This window comes from Oncorhynchus mykiss, chromosome 5 (assembly GCF_057628025.1).
Source record: "Oncorhynchus mykiss isolate SJ-2025 chromosome 5, ASM5762802v1, whole genome shotgun sequence".
Taxonomy (NCBI): domain Eukaryota; kingdom Metazoa; phylum Chordata; class Actinopteri; order Salmoniformes; family Salmonidae; genus Oncorhynchus; species Oncorhynchus mykiss.
In genome coordinates this window covers 17,002,279-17,029,530 of record NC_143026.1, presented here as the reverse complement: position 1 = coordinate 17,029,530, position 27,252 = coordinate 17,002,279, and the positions used below count along the sequence as shown (strand labels likewise).

The following is a 27,252-nucleotide window of genomic DNA, read 5'->3' as shown; positions in this document are numbered from 1 at the left end:
CTTTAAAGATTAATACAATCACAGACAGTTCTTTAGAGATGAATAGTCACAGATAGTTCTCTAAAGATTAATACAGTCACAGACAGTTATTTAGAGATGAATAGTCACAGACAGTTATTTAGAGATGAATAGTCACAGATAGTTATTTAAAGATTAATACACAGACAGTTCTTTAAAGATTAACACAGTGACAGACAGTTATTTAAAGATTAATACAATCACAGACAGTTCTTTAGGGATGAATAGTCACAGATAGTTATTTAAAGATTAATACACAGACAGTTCTTTAAAGATTAACACAGTGACAGACAGTTATTTAAAGATTAATACAATCACAGACAGTTCTTTAGGGATGAATAGTCACAGATAGTTATTTAAAGATTAATACAGTCACATACAGTTCCTTAAAGATTAGCACAGTCACAGACAGTTATTTAAAGATGAACACAGTCACAGAGAGTTCTTTAAAGATTAGCACAGTCACTGACAGTTCTTTATAGATCCATACAGTCACAGACAATTCTTTAAAGATGAATACAGTCACAGACAATTATTTAAAGATGAATACAGTCACAGACAATTATTTAAAGATGAATAAAGTCACAGACAATTCTTTATAGATCCATACAGTCACATACAATTCTTTAAAGATGAATACAGTCACAGACAATTGTTTAAAGATGAATACAGTCACAGACAAATCTTTAAAGATGAATACAGTCACAGACAATTCTTTAAAGATTAATACAGTCACAGTTCATTCTTTAAAGATGAATACAGTCACAGACAAATCTTTAAAGATGAATACAGTCACAGACAATTCTTTAAAGATGAATACAGTCACAGACTATTCTTTAAAGATGAATACAGTCACAGATAATTCTTTAAAGATGAATACAGTCACAGACAATTCTTTAAAGATGAATACAGTCACAGACAATTCTTTAAAGATTAATACAGTCACATCCAATTCTTTGAAGATCAAAATGATTGCATTTCTCAGGTCTGAAGTGTAGAAGCTTTGCTCCTAAGAATATAGTTATTCGTGATATCAGTGCAGAAGAACAATCCAAGAATAGAGACAATAGACAGTAGCAGCCTATGACTTCGTAGAATCTCTTCCATGCCAGGTCAGTTACATTGGTGCTTTAAGTTGCCCAGTTCTTCAAGTGGACTGAAGTGGTATATTTAGGAGTTTTTATTCGTCATGCGTTAGAGTCAATTCTATTTTACAAGAGTGGCCAGTTATCGCAGGATACATTTTGCGGTACTGCGTTTAGCACCGGCCCACCTCAAGCACTGATGTTGCCTACCATGGACCACACTTTGATTTGAATTGGTGTGTCGGGTCATTGAAAAAATACGATAATCAAAGTATAACAGTTTAGGGATATTTACCTGTCTAACAGTTTCAACACACTAAAACATAGTCCATTTTTTTGGGGTAGACCTAAAAAAATACCTCAATCAATTGTATTGCCTTTAGGCTATAGGTGTTCCAGCTGCTACACATGAGATTGGTGATGATGCGGTGTTGTCGAGCCGTTGCAATTCCCCCTGGTGGTGGGAAAATGATGTGTTGAATTTGCAGCGCGCTCGCTGGTGCAGAAACGGAGTGAACCGCGATTGAACGACACACTTTCGGAGAGAGAGAGAGAGAGAGAGAGAGAGAGAGAAGCACCACTGCCTCTCCTCCACTCGAATAGCCTACATATCTTGAGGCCTGGTTCCTAGTGCTCTCTGGACAGAAAACGCATTACACCGCGGCATTTTTTTTTACATAGAATAACTAGGCTACTATACGGATACATCCAATATAAATTCACTTGAAGACGGATTTATTTTGGGCGCACAACCCCCGCGAATAAACGGAAGATGGCAGTGACTACCTGTACACGTTTTACGGACGATTTCCAACTATATGAAGAACTCGGAAAGTAAGGCGTTGCTGCATTATTGCTTTATGATGGCACCATCATTGTATCGTCATCCTGTTAATCTATGGTTGCTTTGCATAGTTGTATGTCTGCAGATGTGTATGGGTTGTTGGAGCGGCAGCGCAGCGGAATGGGGGTCAGAGCTCATCTCTGCTGATCTGTTACGTTACAAAACGCACGTTTTCACTCTGTTTTGAAGTGCAGCCTCGACATGACAATACAATATATAAACTTGAATATTAAAGATAGGCTAGCCTACATTTGATCTGCTTGCTGCATGGTCTGCAATAACAGCATCAGTGGGGACTGGGGACATGATGTAACAGTCTGAAGAGAGAGGAAGTGTGCCAATTTGAGCTGTCAGAGATCAGAGCAGCATGGGATGTTTTGTAATTGGGGTCTTGAGAGAGGATGGAAATATAGGTGTCTGTGTGTGTGACTGTGTGTGTGTGACTGTGTATGAGAGAGGGTGTGAGAGAGAGAGAGGGTGTGAGAGAGACAGAGAGAGAGAGAGAGCGGGTGAGAGAGACAGAGAGAGAGAGCGGGTGAGAGAGAGACAGAGAGAGAGAGAGAGTGGGTGAGAGAGACAGAGAGAGAGAGAGCGGTTGAGAGAGAGAGAGAGAGAGAGAGAGAAATTGTACCACATAGCAGGATAGGTGTGTCAGGCTGTGCTGGGTGGGACTGGGTAGGGGGGAGTATTCTCCTCATTCTCTGTCAGGAGGAGAAACATATTTTATAGATCATAATACATCCTTATGCAAACAGAACTGTAGAGATGGTACTATTATTGAATCCAAACATTTGCTGCACATATTACCATAAAGTGTAGCCCCTAATACTAGGAGTTCTACTAAGAGGTCTGGACCTTTATGGCACAGCGTGTAGTTCATTTGTATATGTAACTGCAGGTTCACTGGCGTGCGTGTGTGTTCTGGCCTGTGTGATTAGCCAGAGACAATCGCCATGCGTGTGTGTTCTGGCCTGTGTGATTAGCCAGAGACAATCACCATGCGTGTGTGTTCTGGCCTGTGTGATTAGCCAGAGACAATCGCCATGCGTGTGTGTTCTGGCCTGTGTGATTAGCCAGAGACAATCGCCATGCGTGTGTGTTCTGGCCTGTGTGATTAGCCAGAGACAATCACCATGCGTGTGTGTTCTGGCCTGTGTGATTAGCCAGAGACAATCACCATGCGTGTGTGTTCTGGCCTGTGTGATTAGCCAGAGACAATCGCCATGCTGTGTGTGTTCTGGCCTGTGTGATTAGCCAGAGACAATCACCATGCTGTGGTGGCAGCAGCTGCCCCAAGAGATAACAGGACCTTCATTACAGTTCCTGTAAGGATGGCAGATTGTCCCCTTTTGGTGTGTGTGTGTGTCTGTGTGTGTCTGTGTGTGTGTGTGTGTGTGTGTCTCACAAGTCTTTCTCTGCTGTCATAAGCCTGTTGTCTCTGTATATAAATATATACTCTTACAGACTCACCTGTCATGGCATTATAGGTGTGTGTGTGTGAGACGTGGGGGTCTAGTGTAAGCATGAGAGTGTGTGAGACAGTCAGGTTAGAGTGTGTGTGTCTTATTGTGTAACAGTACTAAGGTGTTCTATATATAGCTCAGAGAAAACGACACAGACGGTTACTGCTGTTTTCCCTGCTGAGTTAGTTATGCAAGCTCCCCCCAAAATACCAGCGCTGCTACGGTGCATGCACGCTCTGTCTCACTCTCTCCCTCTCACACAGATGCAGACACACACAAACGGTTGCACGCACACACAGAGAAATCCTTGAAAGACCGTTTCTGTTGTTTTCTCTTGAGTCTTCTCATTTGCATGATGTGCTGCTGTGCTGCTTGTCACATGTCTCACACTCAATGACTCCTTTCAGGAGAAATGTCTTTACTCATGAAAGGCAGATGTGAAAGCAGCAGAGGGGAAGTGGATAAGGATATGCGTTCAACCTGTCCAGTTCTTTAAGATCAGTGGGAATGAAGGAAAGGAGACAAGGAGACAGTAGAGGAAATGACTAGAATATTGAGATGCTGCCAGGGCCAGGTGATGTCTAACACCTGTTTTATCTGCCTTTGTTTCCCAGGGGAGCGTTTTCAGTGGTGCGCCGCTGTGTCAAACTTTGTACCGGCCAGGAATATGCTGCCAAAATCATCAATACCAAAAAGCTCTCAGCCAGAGGTGAGACACATACACCCACCCACACACAGACAATATGTGCCAACTGTCAAATAGCTGCATGGTGGGTAAGCTGTGTGGTATCTGGTGAAACTATACAATATAAAGTTAGCTTTCTCATCCCTATGCAGTGTGTGTGTGTAGTGTAAGATATATATAAATGTATACAGTTGAAGTCGGAAGTTTACATACACTTAGGTTGGAGTCATTAAAACTGTGTTTCAACCACTCCACAAATTTCATGTTAACAACTCATTTTTCCAACAATTATTTACAGACAGATTATTTCACTTATAATTCACTGTATCACAATTCCAGTGGGTCAGACGTTTACATACACTAAATTGACTGTGCTTTTAAACAGCTTGGAAAATTCCAGAAAATGATGTCATGGCTTTAGAAGCTTCTGATAGGCTAATTGACATCATTTGAGTCAATTGGAGGTGTACCTGTGGATGTTTTTCAAGGCCTACCTTCAAACTCAGTGCCTCTTTGCTTGACATCATGGCAAATCAAAAGAAATCAGCCAAGACCTCAGGAAAAAAAATTGTAGACCTCCACAAGTCTGGTTCGTCCTTGGGAGCAATTTCCAAACGCCTGAAGGTACCACGTTCATCTGTACAAACAAACGTTCTGTCTCCTAGAGATGAACGCACTTTGGTGCGAAAAGTGCAAATCAATCCCAGAACAACAGCAAAGGACCTTGTGAAGATGCTGGAGGAAACAGGTACAAAAGTATCTATATCCACAGTAAAATGAGTCCTATATCGACATAACCTGAAGGCCGCTCAGCAAGGAAGAAGCCACTGCTCCAAAACCACCAGAAAAATGCCAGACTACGGTTTGCAACGGCACATGGGGACAAAGATCATACTTTTTGGAGAAATGTTCTCTGGTCTGATGAAACACAAATATAACTATTTGGCCATAATGACCATCATTATGTTTGGAGGAAAAAGTGGGAGGCTTGCAAGCCGAAAAACACCATCCCAACCGGGAAGCACGGGAGTGGCAGCATCATGTTGTGGGGGTGCTTTGCCACAGGAGGGACTGGTGCACTTCACAAATTAGATGGCATCATGAGGTAGGAAAATTCTGTGGATTTATTGAAGCAACATCTCAAGACATCAGTCAGGAAGTTAAAGCTTGGTCACAAATGGGTCTTCCAAATGGACAATGACCACAAGCATACATCCAAAGTTGTAGCAAAATGGCTTAAGGACAACAAAGTCATGGTATTGGAGTGGCCATCATAAAGCCCTGACCTCAATCCTATAGAAAATGTGTGGGCAGAACTGAAAAAGCGTGTGCGAGCAAGGAGGCCTACAAACCTGACTCAGTTACACCAGCTCTGTCAGGAGGAATGGGCCAAAATTCACCCAACTTATTGTGGGAAGCTTGTGGAAGGCTACCTGAAACATTTGACCCAAGTTAAACAATTGAAAGGCAATGCTACCAAATAGTAATTGAGTGTATGTAAACTTCTGTCCTACTGGGAATGTGATGAAAGAAATAAAAGCTGAAATAAATAATTCTCTCTACTATTATTCTGACATTTCACATTCTTTAAAATAAAATGGTGATCCTAACTGACCTAAAACAGGGATTTTTTACTAGGATTAAATGTCAGGAATTGTGAAAAACTGAGTTTAAATGTAGTTGGCTAAGATGTATGTAAACCTCCGACTTCAACTGTATATACAGTACTAGTCAAAAGTTTGGACATACCTACTCAAGTTTTTTATTTTATTTACTATTTTCTACATTGTAAAACAATAGTGAAGATATCAAAACTATGAAATATGGAATCATGTAGTAACCAAAAAAGTATTCAACAAATCAAAATATATTTTATATTTGAGATTCTTCAAAGTAGCCACCCTTTGCCTTGATGACAGCTTACACACTCTTAGCATTCTCTCAACCAGCTTCATGAGGTATTCAACCTGAAATGCATTTCAATTAACAGTTGTGAATATATTTCCTTGTGTTTGAGACAATCAGTTGTGTTGTGACAAGGTAGAGTTGGTATACAGAAGATAGTCGTATTTGGTAAAAGACCAAGTCCATATTATGGCAAGAACAGAGAAACAACAGTCCATCATTAAAATCAAATCAAATTTGATTTGTCACAAACACATGGTTAGCAGATGTTAATGCGAGTGTAGCGAAATGCTTGTGCTTCTAGTTCCGACAATGCAGTAATATCCAACGAGTAATCTAACCTAACAATTTCACAATAACTACCTTATAAACACAAGTGTAAAGGGATAAAGAATATGTACATAAAGATATATGAATGAGTGATGGTATAGAGCGGCATAGGCAAGTGGATGGTATAGAGTACAGTATATACATATGAGATGAGTAATGTAGGGTATGTAAACATATAAAAGTGGCATTGTTTAAAGTGGCTAGTGATACATTACATCAAGATGGCAAGATGCAGTAGATGGTATAGGGTACAGTATATACATATGAGATGAGTAATGTAGGGTATGTAAACAGTATATGAAGTGTCATTGTTTAAAGTGGCTAGTGATACATTTATTACATTCATTTTTCCATTATTAAAGTGGCTGGAGTTGAGTCAGTATGTTGGCAGCAGCCAATCAATGTTTGGGATGGCTGTTTAACAGTCTGTTTAACATCAGTCTGTTTAATCAGTCTGTTTAACAGTCTGATGGCCTTGAGATAGAAGCTGTTTTTCAGTCTCTCGGTCCCAGCTTTGATGCACTTCTACTGACCTCGCCTTCTGGATGATAGCGGGGTGAACAGGCAGTGGCTCGGGTGGTTGTTGTCCCTGATGATCTTTATGGCCTTCCTGAAATAGGACAAATATAAGCACCATATTATTATTATTATTATTATTATTATTAATACACACCTCTCTTGTCATAAGATATCTCCTATTGGCTAGAAACAGCTGACAATCAGGTGCATCTTACTAGCCTCATGTGAGGTGTGTGTGTGTGTTCTCAGTATGAGAGGGGATAGCCTAGCCAAGCCCTCAGTGTTTAATTTAGTGTTTTAATATTGTTTGAGGCAGAAAGTTATAATTTGATATTTATAGGGCAGATTTACAGTCTGAGTGTTCTATGTGTTTGTGTGTGCCTGTGTCCTCATTTCCTTGTGTCCTCTCCACCCTCTCCTTGTCTCCTCTCTTCCTGTTCTCTTCATCCTCTGAGCTGAGGAGACTAGAATATGGATGACGAGCTCTTTTAGTTATTCAGGCCTTTGCAGATGGTGGAGGAGACGAGGGAAAGGTAGGGTCAGCGACTGTACATTATTGAGATGCAGCCCCTTGTCTCTAAATGAAGATCTTCAGAGGTTGTCGTGCCATATCTGTTGGCAGTAGAAATGGTTCTACTCTCTCTCCCTCATTCTCTCTCCCCTTTCTCTCTGCTCTCTCTCCCTCATTCTCTCTCTCTCCCCCCTTTCTCTCTCCCTCTCTCCCTCTCTTTCTTTCTCCCTCTCTCCCTCATTCTCTCTCTCTCCCCTTTCTCTCTGCTCTCTCTCCCTCTCTCTCTCTCTCCCTCATTCTCTCTCTCTCTCTCCCCTTTCTCTCTCTCTCTCTCCCTCATTCTCTCTCTCTCCCCTTTCTCTCCCTCTCTCTCTTTCTCTCTCTCCCTCTCTCCCTCTCTCTCTTTCTCTCTCTCTCCCTCATTCTCTCTCTCTCCCTTTTCTCTCGGCTCTCTCTCCCCTTCTCTCTTTCTCTCGCTCTCTCCGTCTCTCTATCAAGAGGAGCATAAATTACTGTCTCACTTTGTAGAATCAAGCGGCATCTCAAATATGTTAATGTGAGATTGCAGATCGAGGACACCAGAAGCGCACACACACACACATATATAGACACACGCACACACACAATCACGCACACACACACATTTAGAGGCAGTGTGAGGAAAAGGATCAATCAGCCAAATGCATCTGCTTTCTCTTGTTAGCTTGAGCTACTGATGAGCAGACTACTCATTCTCTATCTCTCGATCTATCATTCTCTCCATCCCTCCCTCTCTCTCTATATATCTATATCATTCTCTCTCCATACCTCACTCTCTCTGTCTCTCATTCTCTCTCTCATTCTCTCTGCAACACATACATACATACATACATACATACATACATACATACATATATATATATATATATATATATATATATATATATATATATATATATATATATATATATAAACACACACTGAGTGTACAAAACTTTATGAACACCTGCTCTTTCCATGACATAGACTGACTAAATGAATCCAGGTGAAAACTATGATCCCTTATTGATGTCACTTGTTAAATCCACTTCAATCAGTGTAGGCGAAGGGGGGAAACAGGTTGAAGAATGTTTACACCTTGAGACAATTGAGACATGGATTGTATGTGTGCCATTCAGAGGGTGAATGGGCAAGACAAAATATTTAAGTGCCTTTGAACAGGGTATGGCAGTAGGTGCCAGGCGCACTGGTTTGTGTCAAGAACCGCAACGCTGCTGGGTTTTTCACGCTCAGCAGTTTCCCATGTGTATCAAGAATGATCCACCACCCAAAGGACATCCAGCCAACTTGACACAACTGTGGGAAGCATTGAAGTCAACATTTGCCAGCACCAGTCAAAAGTTTGGACACACCTACTCATTCAAGTAATCACCTACAATTTTCTACATTGTAAAATAATAGTGAAGACATCAAAACTATGAAATAACACATATTGAATAATGTAGTAACCAAATAAGTTTTAAACAAATACAAATATATTTTATATTTGAGATTCTTAAAAGTAGCCACCCTTTGCCTTGATGACAGATTTGCACACTCTTCGCATTCTCTCAACCAGCTTCACCTGGAATGCCTTTCCAACAGTCTTTAAGGAGTTCCCACATATGCTGAGCACTTTTGGCTGCTATTCCTTTACTCTGCAGTCCATCTCAACACAAACCATATCAATTAGGTTGAGGTCAGGTGATTGTGGAGGCCAGGTCTTCTGATGCAGCATTCCATCACTCTGCTTCTTGGTCAAATAGCCATTACACAGCTTGGAGGTGTGTTGGGTCATTGTGCTGTTGAAAAACAGTTGATAGTCCCACTCTGCACAAACCAGAAGGGATGGTGTATCGCTGCAGAATGCTATGGTAGCCATGCTGGTTAAATGTGCCTTGAATTCTAAATAAATCACAGACAGTGTTACCAGCAAAGCCCCCACAAACCATCACACCTCCTCCATGCTTCACGGTGGGAACCCCACATGCAGAGATCATCCGTTCATCTACTCTGCATCTCAAAAAGACATGGTGGTTGGAAACAAAAATCTCAAATTTGAACTCATCAGACCAAAGGACAGATTTTCACCAGTCTAATGTTAATTTCTCGTGTTTCTTGGCCCAAGCAAGTCTCTTCTTATTGTTGGTGTCCTTTAGTAGTGGTTTCTTTGCAGCAATTTAGACCATGAAGGCCTGATTCACGCAGTCTCCTCTGAACAGTTGATATTGAAATGTGTCTGTTACTTGAACTCTGTGAAGCATTTATTTGGGCTGCAATTTCTGAGGCTAGTAACTCAAATTAACTTATCCTCTGCAGCAGAGGTAACTCTGGGTCTTCCTTTCCTGTGGCGATCTTCATGAGAGCCAGTTTCATCATAGTTTTTGCTTGCACTTGAAGAAACTTTCTTGATATTTTCAGTATTAACTGACCTTCATGTCTTATCTACCTAGAGAATTCTCTTCGATTATAATCACAGCCGCATATATCCCCCCCAAGCAGACACATCGATGGCCCTGAACGAACTTCATTCGACTCTATGTAAACTGGAAACCACATATCCTGAGGCTGCATTTATTATAGCCAAGGCTAATCTGAAAACAAGGCTCCCTAAATTATATCAGCATATCAATTGTGCAACCAGGGCTGGCAAAACCTTAGATCATTGTTATTCTAACTTCCGCGACACATATAAGGCCCTCCCCAGCCCTCCTTTCAGAAAAGCTGACCACGACTCCATTTTGTTGCTCCCTGCCGATAGACAGAAACTAAAACAGGAAGCTCCCGCACTCAGGTCTGTTCAACGCTGGTCCGACCAATCGGATTCCACGCTTCAAGATTCCGAATACAAGCAGTGTAGCTATTCCCTCCGCAAGGCAATCAAAAAAGCTAAGCGTCAGTATAGAGACAAATTAGAGTCGCAATTCAACGGGAGACACGAGAGGTCTACAGTCAATCACGGACTATAAAAGGAAAACCAGCCCCGTCGCGGACCAGGATGTCTTGCTCCCAGACAGACTACAGTGCCACTGACACGGCCCTCTACCAAAACCTGCTGGCTCTTCTTCACTGCAGCCGACGTGCGCAAAACATTTTTAAGCATGTCAACAATCGCAAGGCTGCAGGCCCAGACAGCATCCCCAGCCGCGTCCTCAGAGCATGCGCAGACCAGCTGGCTGGTGTGTGTACGGACATATTCAATCAATCCTTATCCCAGTTTGCTGTTCCCACATCCATCAAGAGGGCCACCATCGTCCCTGTTCCCAAGAAAGCTAAGGTAACTGAGCTAAATGACTACTACTAGTACTCACTTCCGTCATCATGTAGTGCTTTGAGAGACTAGTCAAGGACCATATCACCTCCACCCTACCTACACCCTAGACCCACTCCAATTTGCTTACCACCCCAATAGGTCCACAGACGATGCAATCGCAATCACACTGCACACTGCCCTAACAAATCTGGACAAGAGGAATGCCTATGTGAGAATGCTGTTCATCGACTACAGCTCAGCATTTAACACCATAGTACCCTCCAAACTCGTCATCAAGCTTGAGACCCTGGGTCTCGACCCCGCCCTGTGCAACTGGGTCCTGGACTTCCTGACGGGCCGCCCCCAGGTGGTGAGGGTAGGTAACAACATCTCCACCCCGCTGATCCTCAACACTGGGGCCCCACAAGAGTGCATTCTCAGCCCTCTCCTGTACTCCCTGTTCACCCATGACTGCGTGGCCATGCACGCCTCCAACTCAATCATCAAGTTTGCAGACGACACTACATTGGTAGGCTTGATTACCAACAACGATGAGATGGCTACAGAGAGGAGGTGAGGGCCCTCGGAGTGTGGTGTCAGGAAAATAACCTCACACTCAACGTCAACAAAACAAAGGAGATGATTGTGGCCTTAAGGAAACAGCAGAGGGAGCACCCCCCTATCCACATCGAGGGGACAGTAGTGTAGAGGGTATAAATGGGCTGGGCTGAACTGGGCTGAACTGGGCTAGGCTGAACAGGCGCCTGGTATAACTGGGCTAGGCTGAACAGGCTCCTGGTATAACTGGGCTAGGCTGAACAGGCTCCTGGTATAACTGGAGCTACTCTTCCTGGGGTTTATTATGGATCCCCATTAGTTCTTGCCAAGGCAGCAGCTACTCTTCCTGGGGTTTATTATGGATCCCCATTAGTTATTGCCAAGGCGGCAGCTACACTTCCTGGGGTTTATTATGGATCCCCATTAGTTATTGCCAAGGCGGCAGCTACACTTCCTGGGGTCCGGAAAACTTAAGGCAGTTTTACAATTTAAAAAACATTACGATACATTCATTACAGAATTCATAACACACTGAGTGTGTGCCCTCAGAACCGTTCTCCACTACCACATATCTATTCTTTATCTCTCCCCTCCTCTGTTCTCCTCCTCCCCCTCTCCCTCCATCCCTCCATCTGAAGCTATAGTAAGGGGAGTTAATATGGGGCAGTTGAAACCCTCAGGGTATCTACTGTATATACAACACACTGTGTGTGTGGGCAAGTGTGTGTGTGTGCACGTGCGTATATTGATGGGGACTTTATATTATAAAATATTGCTCGCCTTCTGTTGAATACACTTACAGTGTATACAATTTCCTCCTTCGTGGTAATGATATATCATATTGTACCATATTATGATATCATTGTATCAATATTATATCTTCTTATTCTCTCCTTAGATCACCAGAAGCTGGAGAGGGAAGCCAGGATCTGCAGATTGCTCAAACACTCCAATATCGGTCAGTACCTGTAATTCTCTCTCTCTCTGCTGCTGGGGCTGCAGCACAGGAAGAATATGAGAATGTTTTCTGCTGATGTTCTCAACCAATCTCTCTATCTCTCTCTCTCTCTATCTCTCTCTCTCTCTATCTCTCTCTCTCTCTCTCTCTCTCTCTCTCTCTCTCTCTCTAGTTCGTCTCCATGACAGCATATCAGAGGAGGGCTTCCACTACCTTCTGTTTGACTTGTGAGTGGCAGTGCTCTTCTCCCTCTCTCCTCTCCTCCCTCTCTCCTCCCTCTCTCATCTCCTCCCTCTCTCCTCTCCTCCCTCAATATATTTTATCCCTTCCTTCTTCTTCTATCCTTCCTCTTCTACTTCCATCCCATTTCCCTGCCTTTTCTTCTCACCTTCCTTCTTATTGCCCTCTTCTCTCATCCTCCCCCTCTCCTCTTCCTTCTTCTTGTTCTGTCATCCTCCCCCTCTCCTCTTCCTTCTTCTTGTTCTCTCATCCTCCCCCTCTCCTCTTCCTTCTTCTTGTTCTGTCATCCTCCCCCTCTCCTCTTCCTTCTTCTTGTTCTCTCATCCTCCCCCTCTCCTCTTCCTTCTTCTTGTTCTCTCATCCTCCCCCTCTCCTCTTCCTTCTTCTTGTTCTGTCATCCTCCCCCTCTCCTCTTCCTTCTTCTTGTTCTGTCATCCTCCCCCTCTCCTCTTCCTTCTTCTTGTTCTGTCATCCTCCCCCTCTCCTCTTCCTTCTTCTTGTTCTCTCATCCTCCCCCTCTCCTCTTCCTTCTTCTTGTTCTGTCATCCTCCCCCTCTCCTCTTCCTTCTTCTTGTTCTCTCATCCTCCCCCTCTCCTCTTCCTTCTTCTTGTTCTGTCATCCTCCCCCTCTCCTCTTCCTTCTTCTTGTTCTCTCATCCTCCCCCTCTCCTCTTCCTTCTTCTTGTTCTGTCATCCTCCCCCTCTCCTCTTCCTTCTTCTTGTTCTGTCATCCTCCCCCTCTCCTCTTCCTTCTTCTTGTTCTCTCATCCTCCCCCTCTCCTCTTCCTTCTTCTTGTTCTGTCATCCTCCCCCTCTCCTCTTCCTTCTTCTTGTTCTCTCATCCTCCCCCTCTCCTCTTCCTTCTTCTTGTTCTCTCATCCTCCCCCTCTCCTCTTCCTTCTTCTTGTTCTGTCATCCTCCCCCTCTCCTCTTCCTTCTTCTTGTTCTGTCATCCTCCCCCTCTCCTCTTCCTTCTTCTTGTTCTCTCATCCTCCCCCTCTCCTCTTCCTTCTTCTTGTTCTCTCATCCTCCCCCTCTCCTCTTCCTTCTTCTTGTTCTGTCATCCTCCCCCTCTCCTCTTCCTTCTTCTTGTTCTGTCATCCTCCCCCTCTCCTCTTCCTTCTTCTTGTTCTGTCATCCTCCCCCTCTCCTCTTCCTTCTTCTTGTTCTCTCATCCTCCCCCTCTCCTCTTCCTTCTTCTTGTTCTGTCATCCTCTCCCTCTCCTCTTCCTTCTTCTTGTTCTCTCATCCTCCCCCTCTCCTCTTCCTTCTTCTTGTTCTCTCATCCTCCCCCTCTCCTCTTCCTTCTTCTTGTTCTGTCATCCTCCCCCTCTCCTCTTCCTTCTTCTTGTTCTCTCATCCTCCCCCTCTCCTCTTCCTTCTTCTTGTTCTGTCATCCTCCCCCTCTCCTCTTCCTTCTTCTTGTTCTCTCATCCTCCCCCTCTCCTCTTCCTTCTTCTTGTTCTGTCATCCTCCCCCTCTCCTCTTCCTTCTTCTTGTTCTCTCATCCTCCCTCTCTCCTCTTCCTTCTTCTTCTTTTTGTCTCATCCTCCCCCTCTCCTCTTCCTCATCCTCCCCCCCTCCTCTTCCTCCTTCTTCTTCTCTCATCCTCCCCCTCTCCTCTTCATCCTTCTTCTTGTTGTCTCATCATCCCCCTCTCCTCTTCCTCCTTCTCCTTCTCTCATCATCCCCCTCTCATCTTCCTCCTTCTTCTTGTTGTCTCATCCTCCCCCTCTCCTCTTCCTCATCCTCCCCCTCTCCTCTTCCTCCTTCTCTCATCATCCCCCTCTCCTCTTCCTCCTTCTTGTTGTCTCATCCTCCCCTTCTCCTCTTCCTCATCACCCCCCTCTCCTCTTCCTCCTTCTCTCATCATCCCCCTCTCCTCTTCCTCCTTCTCTCATCATCCCCCTCTTCCTCTTCCTAATTCTCTCATCATCCCCCTCTCCTCTTCCTCCTTCTTCTTCTCTCATCCTCCCCCTCTCCTCTTCCTCCTTCTCTCATCCTCCCCCTCTCCTCTTCCTCCTTCTCCTTCTCTCATCATCCCCCTCTCCTCTTCCTCCTTCTTCTTGTTGTCTCATCATCCCCCTCTCTTCTTTTTCTCTCCTCTCCCCGTTTCCAAGGAGATTTTTCCCTATTACATAACCATCCTCCTCTTTGCACATGCTCAGTTCCATCTTTAGCCTTGCACATACGCACACATACGCACACACATACATGCACGCACACACACACGCACGTACGTATGCACACACACACAAACACACACACAAACTCCCCTGCAGTGGAACCTGTCTCCATGGCAACCAAGCCCGAGAGATCCCTGCAGAGCTGGGGTTTCCCCTAACGAGGACATCCCCCTCCGCTGTGTGATTGTATATGTACGTTCGTATGTGCATTTGTGTGTTTGTATGTGTGTGTGGTTGTGTGAGTGTGTGTGTTAACTAGTGTCTGTGTGTTAGCCAGTCTGTGTGTTAACTAGTGTCTGTGTGTTAGCTAGTCTGTGTGTCAACTAGTGTCTGTGTGTCAACTAGTGTCTGTGTGTTAACTAGTGTATGTGTGTTAGCTAGTCTGTGTGTAAACTATTGTCTGTGTGTTAGCTAGTCTGTGTGTAAACTAGTGTCTGTGTGTTAACTAGTGTCTGTGTGTTAGCTAGCCTGTGTGTTAGCTAGTGTCTGTGTGTTAGCTAGTGTCTGTGGGTTAACTAGTATGTGTGGTAACTAGTGTCTGTGTGTTAGCTAACCTGTGTGTTAGCTAGTGTCTGTGTGTTAGTTAGTGTCTGTGTGTTAGCTAGTGTCTGTGTGTTAGCTAGTGTCTGTGTGTTAGCTAGTGTCTGTATGTTAACTAGCCTGTGTGTTAGCTAGTGTCTGTGTGTTAGCTAGTGTCTGTATGTTAACTAGGCTGTGTGTTAACTAGTGTCTGTGTGTTGTAGGGTGACAGGTGGAGAGCTGTTTGAGGACATTGTGGCCAGAGAGTACTACAGTGAAGCAGATGCCAGGTAAACACCTTTTACGCAGTACACCCTCTTTATCCATCCATCCATCCATTCTCTATCACATGCTCTCTCTCTTTTTCTTTCTCTCTCTTTCTCTCTCTTTCTCTCTCTTTCTCCTGTTCAATGTTACTCTCAGTTTACCTTGTAGAATACATTTTCATTGCACTGAGCACTTCTCCTCAGCTTGCACAGACACGCACAGACGCGCACACACACACACAGACCGACACAGCCTTGCCCCTCAGGATTTTGACTGTGGAGGTGTTGTGTGTGTGTGTGGGCGGGAAAGAGAGAGAGAGAGAGAGAGAGAGAGAGAGAGAGAGAGAATACATATTTCACCATGTGTAAATCCTAGCTGCATTGCTCTACCCTGTGTGTCTGTTCTGATTTTTTCCTACTTTCCATGTGTCCTCTGTCCGTCTCTCTGTCTCTCCAAGACTGGTAGTGTGTTGCTCATGGCAACCTATGCTAAAAAAAAGAAAGAAATGAAAGTCAGAGAGAGAACCTGTTCTCATTTTTATTATGCAGTTTTTATATAAAAAAAACCACAGGCAAAGTCACCAAGTTAGACATCTCTTTCACAGACCCAGACTGTCACAGACTGTCAGACAGACAGACAGACTGCAGTTCATTCCTACGCTGCTTGACTCCTAGAACAGTGCATTCCCTCTTCATCATCTCTCTGACAGGTGTTTTGTGAACACACAATGTTCACACACAATACTTGAAAGTTGAGGGGCGCTTGATTTAGCTTGACTTTTGCACTTTTGGGACTAAAATAGAATTGGACAGAATACTTTATTGCCCTCGAGGTAATTTGTCTAGCACATTTTAAGAGCACTGCAATACACCACACAAAACGCAGATGCAGCACACTGACAGACTAACCCACTCCCCCTGGTGTTGTCATACAGTCACTGCATCCAGCAGATCCTGGAGGCTGTGTTACACTGTCACCAGTCGGGCGTGGTACACAGAGATCTCAAGGTGAGTTAACTATGTGTGTGCTCTCCACCTGTTCCCTCTGAGATAGATCTGCTGTCTGTGCTGACATTATTATACAACAGTCCTACTGGGATTAACACAGTGTTTGTGTGAGAGTGTTTGCGTATGTGTGAGTGTTTCCGTGCGTGTGTGTGAGTGTGTGTCAAAAGTGTTGAAATGTTATGAGCAGTAACTTTTAGAGGGAAGTCTTCTAGATGAGGTTTGCAGAACTGTCATTAGATGAAGACACGGCATGTGTCTGTGAAATTATTGATTTCCCTAGTGGGTGTTTATTAAGTTACCAGCAGAACGGTGACTGAAACTGTGGTTTTTATTTTAAACATTCATCAATAACTCACATGACACACACACACACACACACACTGGGAATACTGCAGTATACCTAACACAGGGGCTGTAAACACAGGGTTGTAGATAACACAGGGGTTGTAGATAACAAAGGAGCTGTAGATAACACACAGGTTGTAGATAACACAGGGGCTGTTAGATAACACAGGGGTTGTTAGATAACACAGGGGCTGTTAGATAACACAGGGGCTGTTAGATAACACAGGGGCTGTTAGATAACACAGGGGCTGTTAGATAACACAGGGGCTGTTAGATAACACAGGGGCTGTAGATAACACAGGGGCTGTAGATAACATGGGCTGTTAGATAACACAGGGGCTGTAGATAATACAGGGGCTGTAGATAACACAGGGGTTGTAGAGTGCCTTTCAAAACTATTCACCCCCCTTGGCGTTTTTCCTATTTTGTTGCATTACAACTTGTAATTGAAATAGATTTTTATTTGGATTTCATGTATTGGACATACACAAAATAGTCCAAATTGGTGAAGTGAAATGAAAAAAATTACTTGTTTCAAAAAAATTCAAAAAAATGGAAAAGTGGTGCGTGCATATGTTTTCACCCCCTTTGCTATGAAGCCCCCAAATAAGATCTGGTGCAACCAATTACCTACAGTGAAGCATGGTGGTGGCAGCATCATGCTGTGGGGATGTTTTTTATCAGCAGGGACTGGGAAACTGTTCAGAATTGAAGGAATGATGGATGGCGCTAAATACAGAGAAATTCTTGAGGGAAACCTGTTTCAGTCTTTCAGAGATTTGAGACTGGGATGGAGGTTCACCTTCCAGCAGGACAATGACCCTAAGCATACTGCTAAAGCAACACTCGAGTAGTTTAAGGGGAAACACTGTAGATAACACAGGGCTGTAGATAATATAGTGGTTGTAGAAAACACAGGGGTTGTAGAAAACACAGGGCCTGTAGATAACACAGGGGCTGTAGATGGCCGAGGGCCAACTTCCATTACTGTTTATTAGATTACCTTCAAAGTTTGTGGCCTCTACAGCACCCCCCCCCCCCTCTCTCTCACCCACTTTCTCAGCCTAACTTCCACCAGAGCAACCTAACCTACTTAGTAATCATCACTGCAGCAAAACAGACAAGTTATTGTCTGTGTGTTGGTGATAGTGAGGTTGAATGATGATCCATAGCTCATTGAATCAGCCCAACACACACACACACACACACACACATTCCCCTCCTCTTTCCCTCCTCTGCCCTGCATGCCCAAATTAATCACTCTCAATAATCGACACATGCTGCAGTGGTGACCCTGCTACGGTAGATCCGTGTGTGTGTGTGTGTGTGTGTGACACTGCTACGGTAGATGTGTGTGTGTGTGTGTGTGTGACACTGCTACGGTAAATCCTTGTGTGTGTGTGTGTGTGTGTGTGTGTGTGTGTGTGACACTGCTACGGTAGATCCGTGTGTGTGTGTGTGAGACACTGCTACGGTAAATCCTTGTGTGTGTGTGTGTGTGTGTGTGTGTGTGTGTGACACTGCTACGGTAGATCCATGTGTGTGTGTGTGTGAGACACTGCTACGGTAGATCCTTGTGTGTGTGTGTGTGTGACACTGCTACGGTAGATCCTTGTCTCTGTGTGTGTGTGTGTGTGACACTGCTACGGTAAATCCTTGTCTGTGTGACACTGCTACGGTAGATCCTTGTCTGTGTGTGTGTGTGTGTGTGTGACACTGCTACGGTAGATCCTTGTGTGTGTGTGTGTGACACTGCTACGGTAGATACTTGTCTGTGTGTGTGTGTGACACTGCTACGGTAGATCCTTGTCTGTGTGTGTGTGTGTGTGTGACACTGCTACAGTAGATCCTTGTCTGTGTGTGTGACACTGTTAGCACTGGCAACCACAGTAGCAGTGCCACAGCTGTTACAGACAGATTGGTTCCTAATAAATACATAAAATAAATGACTGTTAATGATTGGACCATCTGTGTGTGGGTGTGGGTGTAAGTGCAAGTGTGTTACTACTACATGATTTTATGCCCAGCACCCCACGAGAAGTGATGTGTGTGTGTGTTTGACTTCTTGTCCCATCTGTCCCCTATGTAGCCAGAGAACCTCCTGCTGGCCAGTAAGTGTAAGAATGCTGCAGTGAAGCTGGCTGACTTTGGATTGGCCATCGAGGTGCAGGGAGACCAACAGGCATGGTTTGGTACGTCACACACTCACGCACCCACATACATACACACACATAAACACCCAAACACATACACACACTTGGTGTCGTATTGGGCGAAGGCATAGCCTTTAGATTGGCCATTCTCATCACAAACCAGTTGCTGGAGACAATGTCTCCGAAGGCAGAGAAGGTGTCGTACACACTTTTGTTGCAGATGATCTTGTCCAGGTTCTTGACAAATGTGTTTCCTACCCCACTCTTCCTCAGAGATGAGGTCACGCTGAGACCACAGGCCCCATGTTGGTCTTCCATGGATGGTTTCAAAGTTCATCGTGTCCAGCTGGGTTAACGTAGTTCACCTGAGCGGATCGGCAGGTGATTTTGTCCCTAACAACCTGGAGTATATCCCTAATAGGACTGAAATTGTAAAACAAAACGCGTCAGTCACCTCAGGGTAAAGATCACCAAGGTACAGGGAGGCCCTGGGGTTTCTGGGTACGCTGGGAGCCATGTATGACGAAGCATACATTCTTATGCTGTCCACGTTGGTTTGCAGGCAAATCCTGCTGCTGATGATGTAAATCCTGCTGCTGATGATGTAAATCCTGCTGCTGAGGATGCAAATCCTACTGCTGATGATATAAATCCTACTGCTGATGATGATATAAATCCTACTGCTGATGATATAAATCCTACTGCTGATGATGTAAATCCTGCTGCTGATAATATAAATCCTACTGCTGATGATGATATACATCCTACTGCTGATGATGATATACATCCTACTGCTGATGATGATATACATCCTTCTGCTGCTGATAATATAAATCCTACTGCTGATGATGATATACATCCTTCTGCTGATGATGATATACATCCTTCTGCTGATGATGATATACATCCTTCTGCTGATGATGATGTAAATCCTACTGATGATGATATAAATCCTACTGATGATGATATAAATCCTGCTGCTGATGATATAAATCCTGCTGCTGATGATATAAATCCTGCTCCTGCTGCTGCTGATGATATAAATCCTACTGCTGATGATGTAAATCCTGCTGCTGCTGATGATATAAATCCCACTGCTGATGATATAAATCCTACTGGTGATGATATAAATCCTGCTGCTGCTGATGTAAATCCTACTGCTGCTGATGATATAAATCCTGCTGCTGCTGATGATGTAAATCCTACTGCTGCTGATGATATAAATCCTGCTGCTGCTGATGATGTATATCCTACTGCTGATGATGATGTAAATCCTGCTGATGATGATGTAAATCCTGCTACTCCTGATGATATAAATCCTACTGGTGATGATATAAATCCTGCTGCTGCTGATGTAAATCCTACTGCTGATGATGATATAAATCCTGCTGCTGCTGATGATGTATATCCTACTGCTGATGATGATGTAAATCTTACTGCTGATTATATAAATCCTCATTGATGATGATATAAATCCTGCTGCTGCTGATGATGATATAAATCCTGCTGCTGATTATATAAATCCTACTCCTGATGATGATATAAATCCTGCTGATGATGATGTAAATCCTGCTGCTGCTGATGATATAAATCCTGCTGATGATGATGTAAATCCTGCTACTCCTGATGATATAAATCCTGCTGATGATGATGTAAATCCTGCTACTCCTGATGATATAAATCCTGCTGATGATGATGTAAATCCTGCTGCTGCTGATGATATAAATCCTGCTGCTGCTGATGATGTAAATCCTACTGCTGATGATGATGTAAATCCTACTGCTGATGATGTAAATCCTGCTACTCCTGATGATATAAATCCTGCTGCTGATGATATAAATCCTACTGTTGATGATGATATAAATACTACTGCTGATGATATAAATCCTACTGCTGCTGATGATGTAAATCCTGCTGCTGATGATATAAATCCTACTGCTGACGAGGATATAAATCCTACTGCTGATGATGATATAAATCCTACTGCTGATGATATAAATCCTGCTTCTGCTGATGAGATAAATCCTACTGCTGACGATGATATAAATCCTACTGCTGATGATGATATAAATCCTTCTGCTGAAGATATAAATCCTGCTTCTGCTGATGAGATAAATCCTACTGCTGATGATGATATAAATCCTACTGCTGATGATGATGATGTAAATCCTGCTGCTGATGATGTTAATCCTGCTGCTGATGATGATGTAAATCCTGCTGCTGATGGTGTAAATCCTGCTGCTGACGATGATATAAATCCTGCTACTGCTGATGATGATATAAATACTGCTGCTGCTGATGTAAATCCTGCTGCTGATGATCATATAAATCCTGCTACTGCTGATGATGATATAAATCCTGCTGCTGATGATCATATAAATCCTACTGCTGATGATATAAATCCTGCTGCTGATGATCATATAAATCCTGCTGATGATGATATAAATCCTGCTGCTGCTGATGTAAATCCTGCTGCTGATGATGATGTAAATCCTGCTACTGCTGATGATGTAAATCCTGCTACTGCTGATGATGTAAATCCTGCTGCTGATGACATAAATCCTGCTGCTGCTGTTGATGTTGGAAAAAAAGATCTTGAAAAGTTGATGTTTTAGCTGTTGATTGTTGGTTGCTTAAGATATCAAAATGTCAGGTGTTAGAACCCCTGGAACCCCCTCGTTTGTTGTCATAAGTCATATTAGATCAAATAAAATCTATCCAATTAGATTACTTTATTTATTGCACCATAGTCAGTTAGATTGCATGATTTACATTGCAAATGTAAATAAATAAATAAAACATTAATCTATTTAGCTTACACATAAATAGCCAATAACCTGTTAAAAACAACAATTTGTACAGCAGGACTAACGTGTTCAGCTTTCCATTTCAGTTTCATATATTTATTTGAGTTAAAATTCCATTGTTAATTATATTTACAGTTTTCAACAAAATAGTATACCTACGGTGGAATCAGTTTCTACACATTGTTTTGTCTACTGTGTTGGACTCCATCCATCATCATGTTATACATCATCCTCGGCCTACGACTGAAGTCATACAGTTTAACCACTGTGTGTATGTGCATATACATAGGTTTTGCAGGTACCCCAGGCTACCTATCTCCAGAGGTACTGAGGAAGGAGGCTTATGGTAAACCTGTAGACATCTGGGCTTGTGGTGAGTATAGAGCACTACAGTAACACTATATTATATATGTATCTGTCTCGTCCCTTTCTCCATCTCTCTCTTTCTCAACAGTATCTCCTCTCCTTCTCTCACCACTCAACGTGTGTGTGTGTGTGTGTGTGTGTGTAGGTGTGATCTTGTACATCCTGCTAGTGGGGTATCCTCCATTTTGGGATGAGGACCAACACAAACTCTATCAGCAAATTAAAGCAGGAGCTTATGACGTGAGTAACACAAACACACACACACACACACACAAACACAAACACAAACACACACACACGCACGCACATTTGTTTGACAAAAGGGAGTATGTGTGTGTAGTTTCCGTCTCCAGAATGGGACTCAGTGACTCCAGAAGCCAAGAACCTGATTAACCAGATGTTGACCATTAACCCTGCCAAGAGGATCACTGCCCAGGAGTCCCTCAAACACCCATGGGTCTCCGTAAGTACACACACACACACACACACTTTTCCTCTCAGTTTCCCTGTTTGACATTGTCTCTCTTTTTCTCTCTTTCCAGCAACGCTCCACCGTGGCGTCCATGATGCACAGACAGGAGACAGTGGAGTGCCTGAAGAAGTTCAACGCCCGGAGGAAACTCAAGGTCTGTTCTCTCTTAATGATTTCATAATCACTATGAATACTGGAGTAATCTCTGAGCCTTCTCACATCTACACAACACCCTAGCAACCTACCACTCACCCTTCCCTCTGTCTCTGTCTCTCTCTTCTCTCGCGTCAATTCAATTTAAGGCACTTTATTGGTATAGGAAACATTTGTTAACATTGCCAAAGCAAGTGAAGTAGATAATATACAAAGTGAAATAAACAATAAAATCAGCAGTAAACATTACACTCACAGATGTTCCAAAATAATAAAGACATTTCAAATGTCATATTATATACAGTTGAAGTCGGAAGTTTACATTTATTTATTTATTTTATTTCACCTTTATTTAACCAGGTAGACTAGTTGAGAACAAGTTCTCATTTACAAATGCGACCTGGCCAAGATGAAGCAATGGAGTGCGACACAAGATAAAGCGTAGCAATTCGACACATACAACAACACAGAGTTACACATGGAATAAACAAAACATACAGTCAATAATACAGTAGAACAAAAGAAAACAAAAAGTCTATGTACAGTGAGTGCAAATGAGGTAAGTTAAGGAAATAAATAGGCCATGGTGGCGAAGTAATTACAATATAGCAATTAAACACTGGAATGGTAGATCGGCAGAAGATGAATGTGCAGGTAGAGAGAGATACTGGGGTGCAAAGGAGCAAAATAAATAAATACCAGTATGGGGATGAGGTAGGTAGATAGATGGGCTGTTTACAGATGGGCTATGTACAGGTGCAGTGATCTGTGAGCTGCTCTGACAGCTGGTGCTTAAAGCTAGTGAGGGAGATATGAGTCTCCAGCTTCAGAGATTTTTGCAATTCGTTCAAGTCATAGGCAACAGAGAACTGGAAGGAAAGATGACCAAAGGAGGAATTTGCTTTGGAGGTGACCAGTGAGATATACCTGCTGGAGCGCGTGCTAGGAGTGGGTGCTGCTATACCAGTGAGCTGAGATAAGGCGGGGCTTTACCTAGCAGAGACTTGTAGATAACCTGTAGCCAGTGGGTTTGGCGACGAGTATGAAGCGAGGGCCAACCAACGAGAGCGTACAGGTCGCAATGGTGGGTAGTGTATGGGGCTTTGGTGACAAAACGGATGGCACTGTGATAGACTGCATCCAGTTTGTTGAGTAGAGTATTGGAGGCTATTTTATAGATGACATCACCGAAGTCGAGGATCGGTAGGATGGTCAGTTTTACGAGGGTATGTTTGGCAGCATGAGTGAAGGATGCTTTGTTGCGATATAGGAAACCGATTCTAGATTTAATTTGGGATTGGAGATGCTTAATGTGAGTCTGGACACCCAGGTATTTGTAGTTGTCCACGTATTCTAAGTCAGAGCCGTCCAGAGTGGTGATGCTGGACGGGCGAGCAGGTGCGGGCAGTGCTCGATTGAAAAGCATGCATTTAGTTTTACTTGCGTTTAAGAGCAGTTGGAGGCCACAGTAGGAGAGTTGTATGGCATTGAAGCTCGTCTGGAGGTTAGTTAACACAGTGTCCAAGGAGGGACCAGAAGTATACAGAATGGTGTCGTCTGCGTAGAGGTGGATCAGAGAATCACCAGCAGCAAGAGCAACATCATTGATGTATACAGAAAAGAGAGTCGGCCCGAGAATTGAACCCTGTGGCACCCCCATAGAGACTTGACGATTTGACACACTGAACTCTATACACCTTAGCATACATACATACATACACATACACCTTAGCCAAATACATTTAAACTCAGTTTTTCACAATTTCTGACATGTAATCCTAGTAATAATTCCCTGTCTTAGGTCAGTTAGGTTTACCACTTTTGTGGAATGTCAGAATAATAGAAGAGAGAATTATTTATTTCAGCTTGTATTTCTTTCATCACATTCCCTGTGGGTCAGAAGTTTACATGCACTCAATTAGTATTTGGTAGCATTGCCTTTCAATTGTTTAACTTGGATCAAATGTTTCGGGTAGCCTTCCACAAGCTTCCCACAGTAAGTTGGGTGCATTTTGGCCCATTCCTCCTGACAGAGCTGGAATAACTGAGTCAGGTTTGTAGGCTTCCTTGCTCGCACACGCTTTTTCAGTTCTGCCCACAAATATTCTATAGGATTGAGGTCAGGGCTTTGTGATGGCCACTCCAATACCTTGACTTTGTTGTCCTTAAGCCATTTTGCTACAACTTTGGAAATATGCTTGGGGTCATTGTCCATTTGGAAGACCCATTTGCGACCAAGCTTTAACTTCCTGACTGATGTCTTGAGATGTTGCTTCAATATATTCACATAATTTTCCTACCTCATGATGCCATCTATTTTGTGAAGTGCACCAGTCCCCCCTGCAGCAAAGCACCCCACAACATGATGCTGCCACCCCTGTGCTCCACGTTTGGGATGGTGTCCTTCAGCTTGCAAGCCTCCCCCTTTTTCCTCCAAACATGATGATGGTCATTGTGGCCAAACAGTTCTATTTTTGTTTCATCAGACCAGAGGACATTTCTCCAAAAAGTATGATCTTTGTCCCCATGTGCAGTTGTAAACCGTAGTCTGGCTTTTTTATGGCAGTTTTGGAGCAGTGGCTTCTTCCTTGCTGAGCGGCCTTCAGGTTATGTCGATATAGGACTCGTTTTACTGTGGATTTAGATACTTTTGTACCTGTTTCCTCCAGCATCTTCACAAGGTCCTTTGTTGTTGTTCTGGGATTGATTTGCACTTTTCGCACCAAAGTATGTTCATCTCTAGGAGACAGAACGCGCCTCCTTCCTGAGCGGTATGACGGCTGTATGGTCCCGTGGTGTTTATACTTGCGTACTGGGGCTGCGTTTGTGAGCGATGTTCTTTAGGGTCTGTGCACTGCTGCCTTGTATAGGTGGACCTGGTCGTAAAAGCTGTTCAAGTCCAGGGTGGAGTGGAGGACCAAGAAAACAATGGGTTTGAGGCACAGTCACTGGAAATACTTGCGTTTACCCGCTGTATGGTAGCAGGGTGGAAATCTTTTTGTGGTAGCAGGGTGGAGATAGTAGAATAAGCTTTTTCAATCACTCACTTGAGTGCTGTGCCTTTCCTGCTGTGCTCTCAGGTTGTATGTGCCTGTGTGTATTATTATGTGGCTGGGTGACCCTAGTTAGTCCTCAGACAGAAGGTCTGGGGTGCGCTGTGTGTTTGGACACCAGAGTTTAGACACCCTGTGTTTGGGAAAAAGTTTTTTTTCTTGTATATATTTCCTGTTTGAGTCCATAAGGAATACAATCTGTGTCTTGTGTTTGTCCTCAGTGGGTGTGTGTGTGGGGGGTGGGTTGTCAGGAGGGCTATCAGGGTGGCTGACGGGGGTTGCTCAGAGGGGGTGGGATCCTCTGGGCTTGGGATTGTTCTGCTGTGATGTCAACGTGGTCAGGGTCTGGGGTGGACTGTTCTGCTGTGATGTCAACGTGGTCAGGGTCTAGGGTGGATTGTTCTGCTGTGATGTCAACGTGGTCAGGGTCTGGGGTGGACTGTTCTGCTGTGATGTCAACGTGGTCAGGGTCTGGGGTGGACTGTTCTGCTGTGATGTCAACGTGGTCAGGGTCTGGGGTGGACTGTTCTGCTGTGATGTCAACGTGGTCAGGGTCTGGGGTGGACTGTTCTGCTGTGGTGTCGCAACTTTTGTCGGGGTCTGGGGTGGACTGTTCTGCTGTGATGTCGCAACTTTTGTCGGGAGCTGAGGTGGGCTGTTCTGCTGGCTTGTCTGCGGGGGTGGCCACCTATCTAATGGGTTGTTCTCTGTCACACGCCACCCCCTAACCCTCTCCTCCAGCAGTCTGATCCTCTCCTCTAGTGCTCTGTTCTCCTGCTCTTTCTCCTGTAGATGTTGTCTCACTACAGTCCAGAGTGCAGATATGTCCCTCTCCACCTCCAGCACTCTGGGTCTGGACTGTTGTCTGGGTCTGGTTAAGGGGTTGTTGTTGTGGTGGACTGTTGTCTGGGTCTGGTTAAGGGGTTGTTGTTGTGGTGGACTGTTGTCTGGGTCTGGTTAAGGGGTTGTTGTTGTGCTGGACTGTTGTCTGGTTAAGGGGTTGTTGTTGTGGTGGACTGTTGTCTGGGTCTGGTTAAGGGGTTGTTGTTGTGCTGGACTGTTGTCTGGGTCTGGTTAAGGGGTTGTTGTTGTGGTGGACTGTTGTCTGGGTCTGGTTAAGGGGTTGTTGTTGTGCTGGACTGTTGTCTGGGTCTGGTTAAGGGGTTGTTGTTGTGCTGGACTGTTGTCTGGGTCTGGTTAAGGGGTTGTTGTTGTGGTGGACTGTTGTCTGGGTCTGGTTAAGGGGTTGTTGTTGTGGTGGACTGTTGTCTGGGTCTGGTTAAGGGGTTGTTGTTGTGCTGGACTGGACTGTTGTCTGGGTCTGGTTAAGGGGTTGTTGTTGTGCTGGACTGTTGTCTGGGTCTGGTTAAGGGGTTGTTGTTGTGCTGGACTGTTGTCTGGGTCTGGTTAAGGGGTTGTTGTTGTGGTGGACTGTTGTCTGGGTCTGGTTAAGGGTTTGTTGTTGTGCTGGACTGTTGTCTGGGTCTGGTTAAGGGGTTGTTGTTGTGCTGGACTGTTGTCTGGGTCTGGTTAAGGG

General features: G+C 44.0%; 1 protein-coding gene across 12 annotated transcripts in view; it reads left to right on the top strand.

Moving 5' to 3' along the window:
* The first annotated feature begins 1,062 nt into the window (after positions 1-1,062).
* camk2b2 (calcium/calmodulin dependent protein kinase II beta 2) overlaps positions 1,063-27,252 on the top strand; it is a 66,091-nt gene continuing 39,901 nt past the window's right edge. For 11 of the 12 annotated variants that reach the window (XM_090234011.1, XM_036976937.2, XM_090234015.1 and 8 more), the window contains exons 1-11: positions 1,560-1,937; positions 4,025-4,119; positions 12,088-12,147; positions 12,320-12,374; positions 15,317-15,382; positions 16,294-16,366; positions 18,801-18,903; positions 21,961-22,044; positions 22,183-22,277; positions 22,378-22,500; positions 22,580-22,663. In XM_090234011.1, the coding sequence (XP_090090137.1) occupies positions 1,876-1,937; positions 4,025-4,119; positions 12,088-12,147; positions 12,320-12,374; positions 15,317-15,382; positions 16,294-16,366; positions 18,801-18,903; positions 21,961-22,044; positions 22,183-22,277; positions 22,378-22,500; positions 22,580-22,663 (900 nt within the window). In that variant the 5' untranslated portion in view covers positions 1,560-1,875. Of the gene's footprint in view, positions 1,938-4,024; positions 4,120-12,087; positions 12,148-12,319; positions 12,375-15,316; positions 15,383-16,293; positions 16,367-18,800; positions 18,904-21,960; positions 22,045-22,182; positions 22,278-22,377; positions 22,501-22,579; positions 22,664-27,252 lie in introns of all 12 variants that reach the window. The other variant, XM_036976939.2, reaches the window with a different exon arrangement.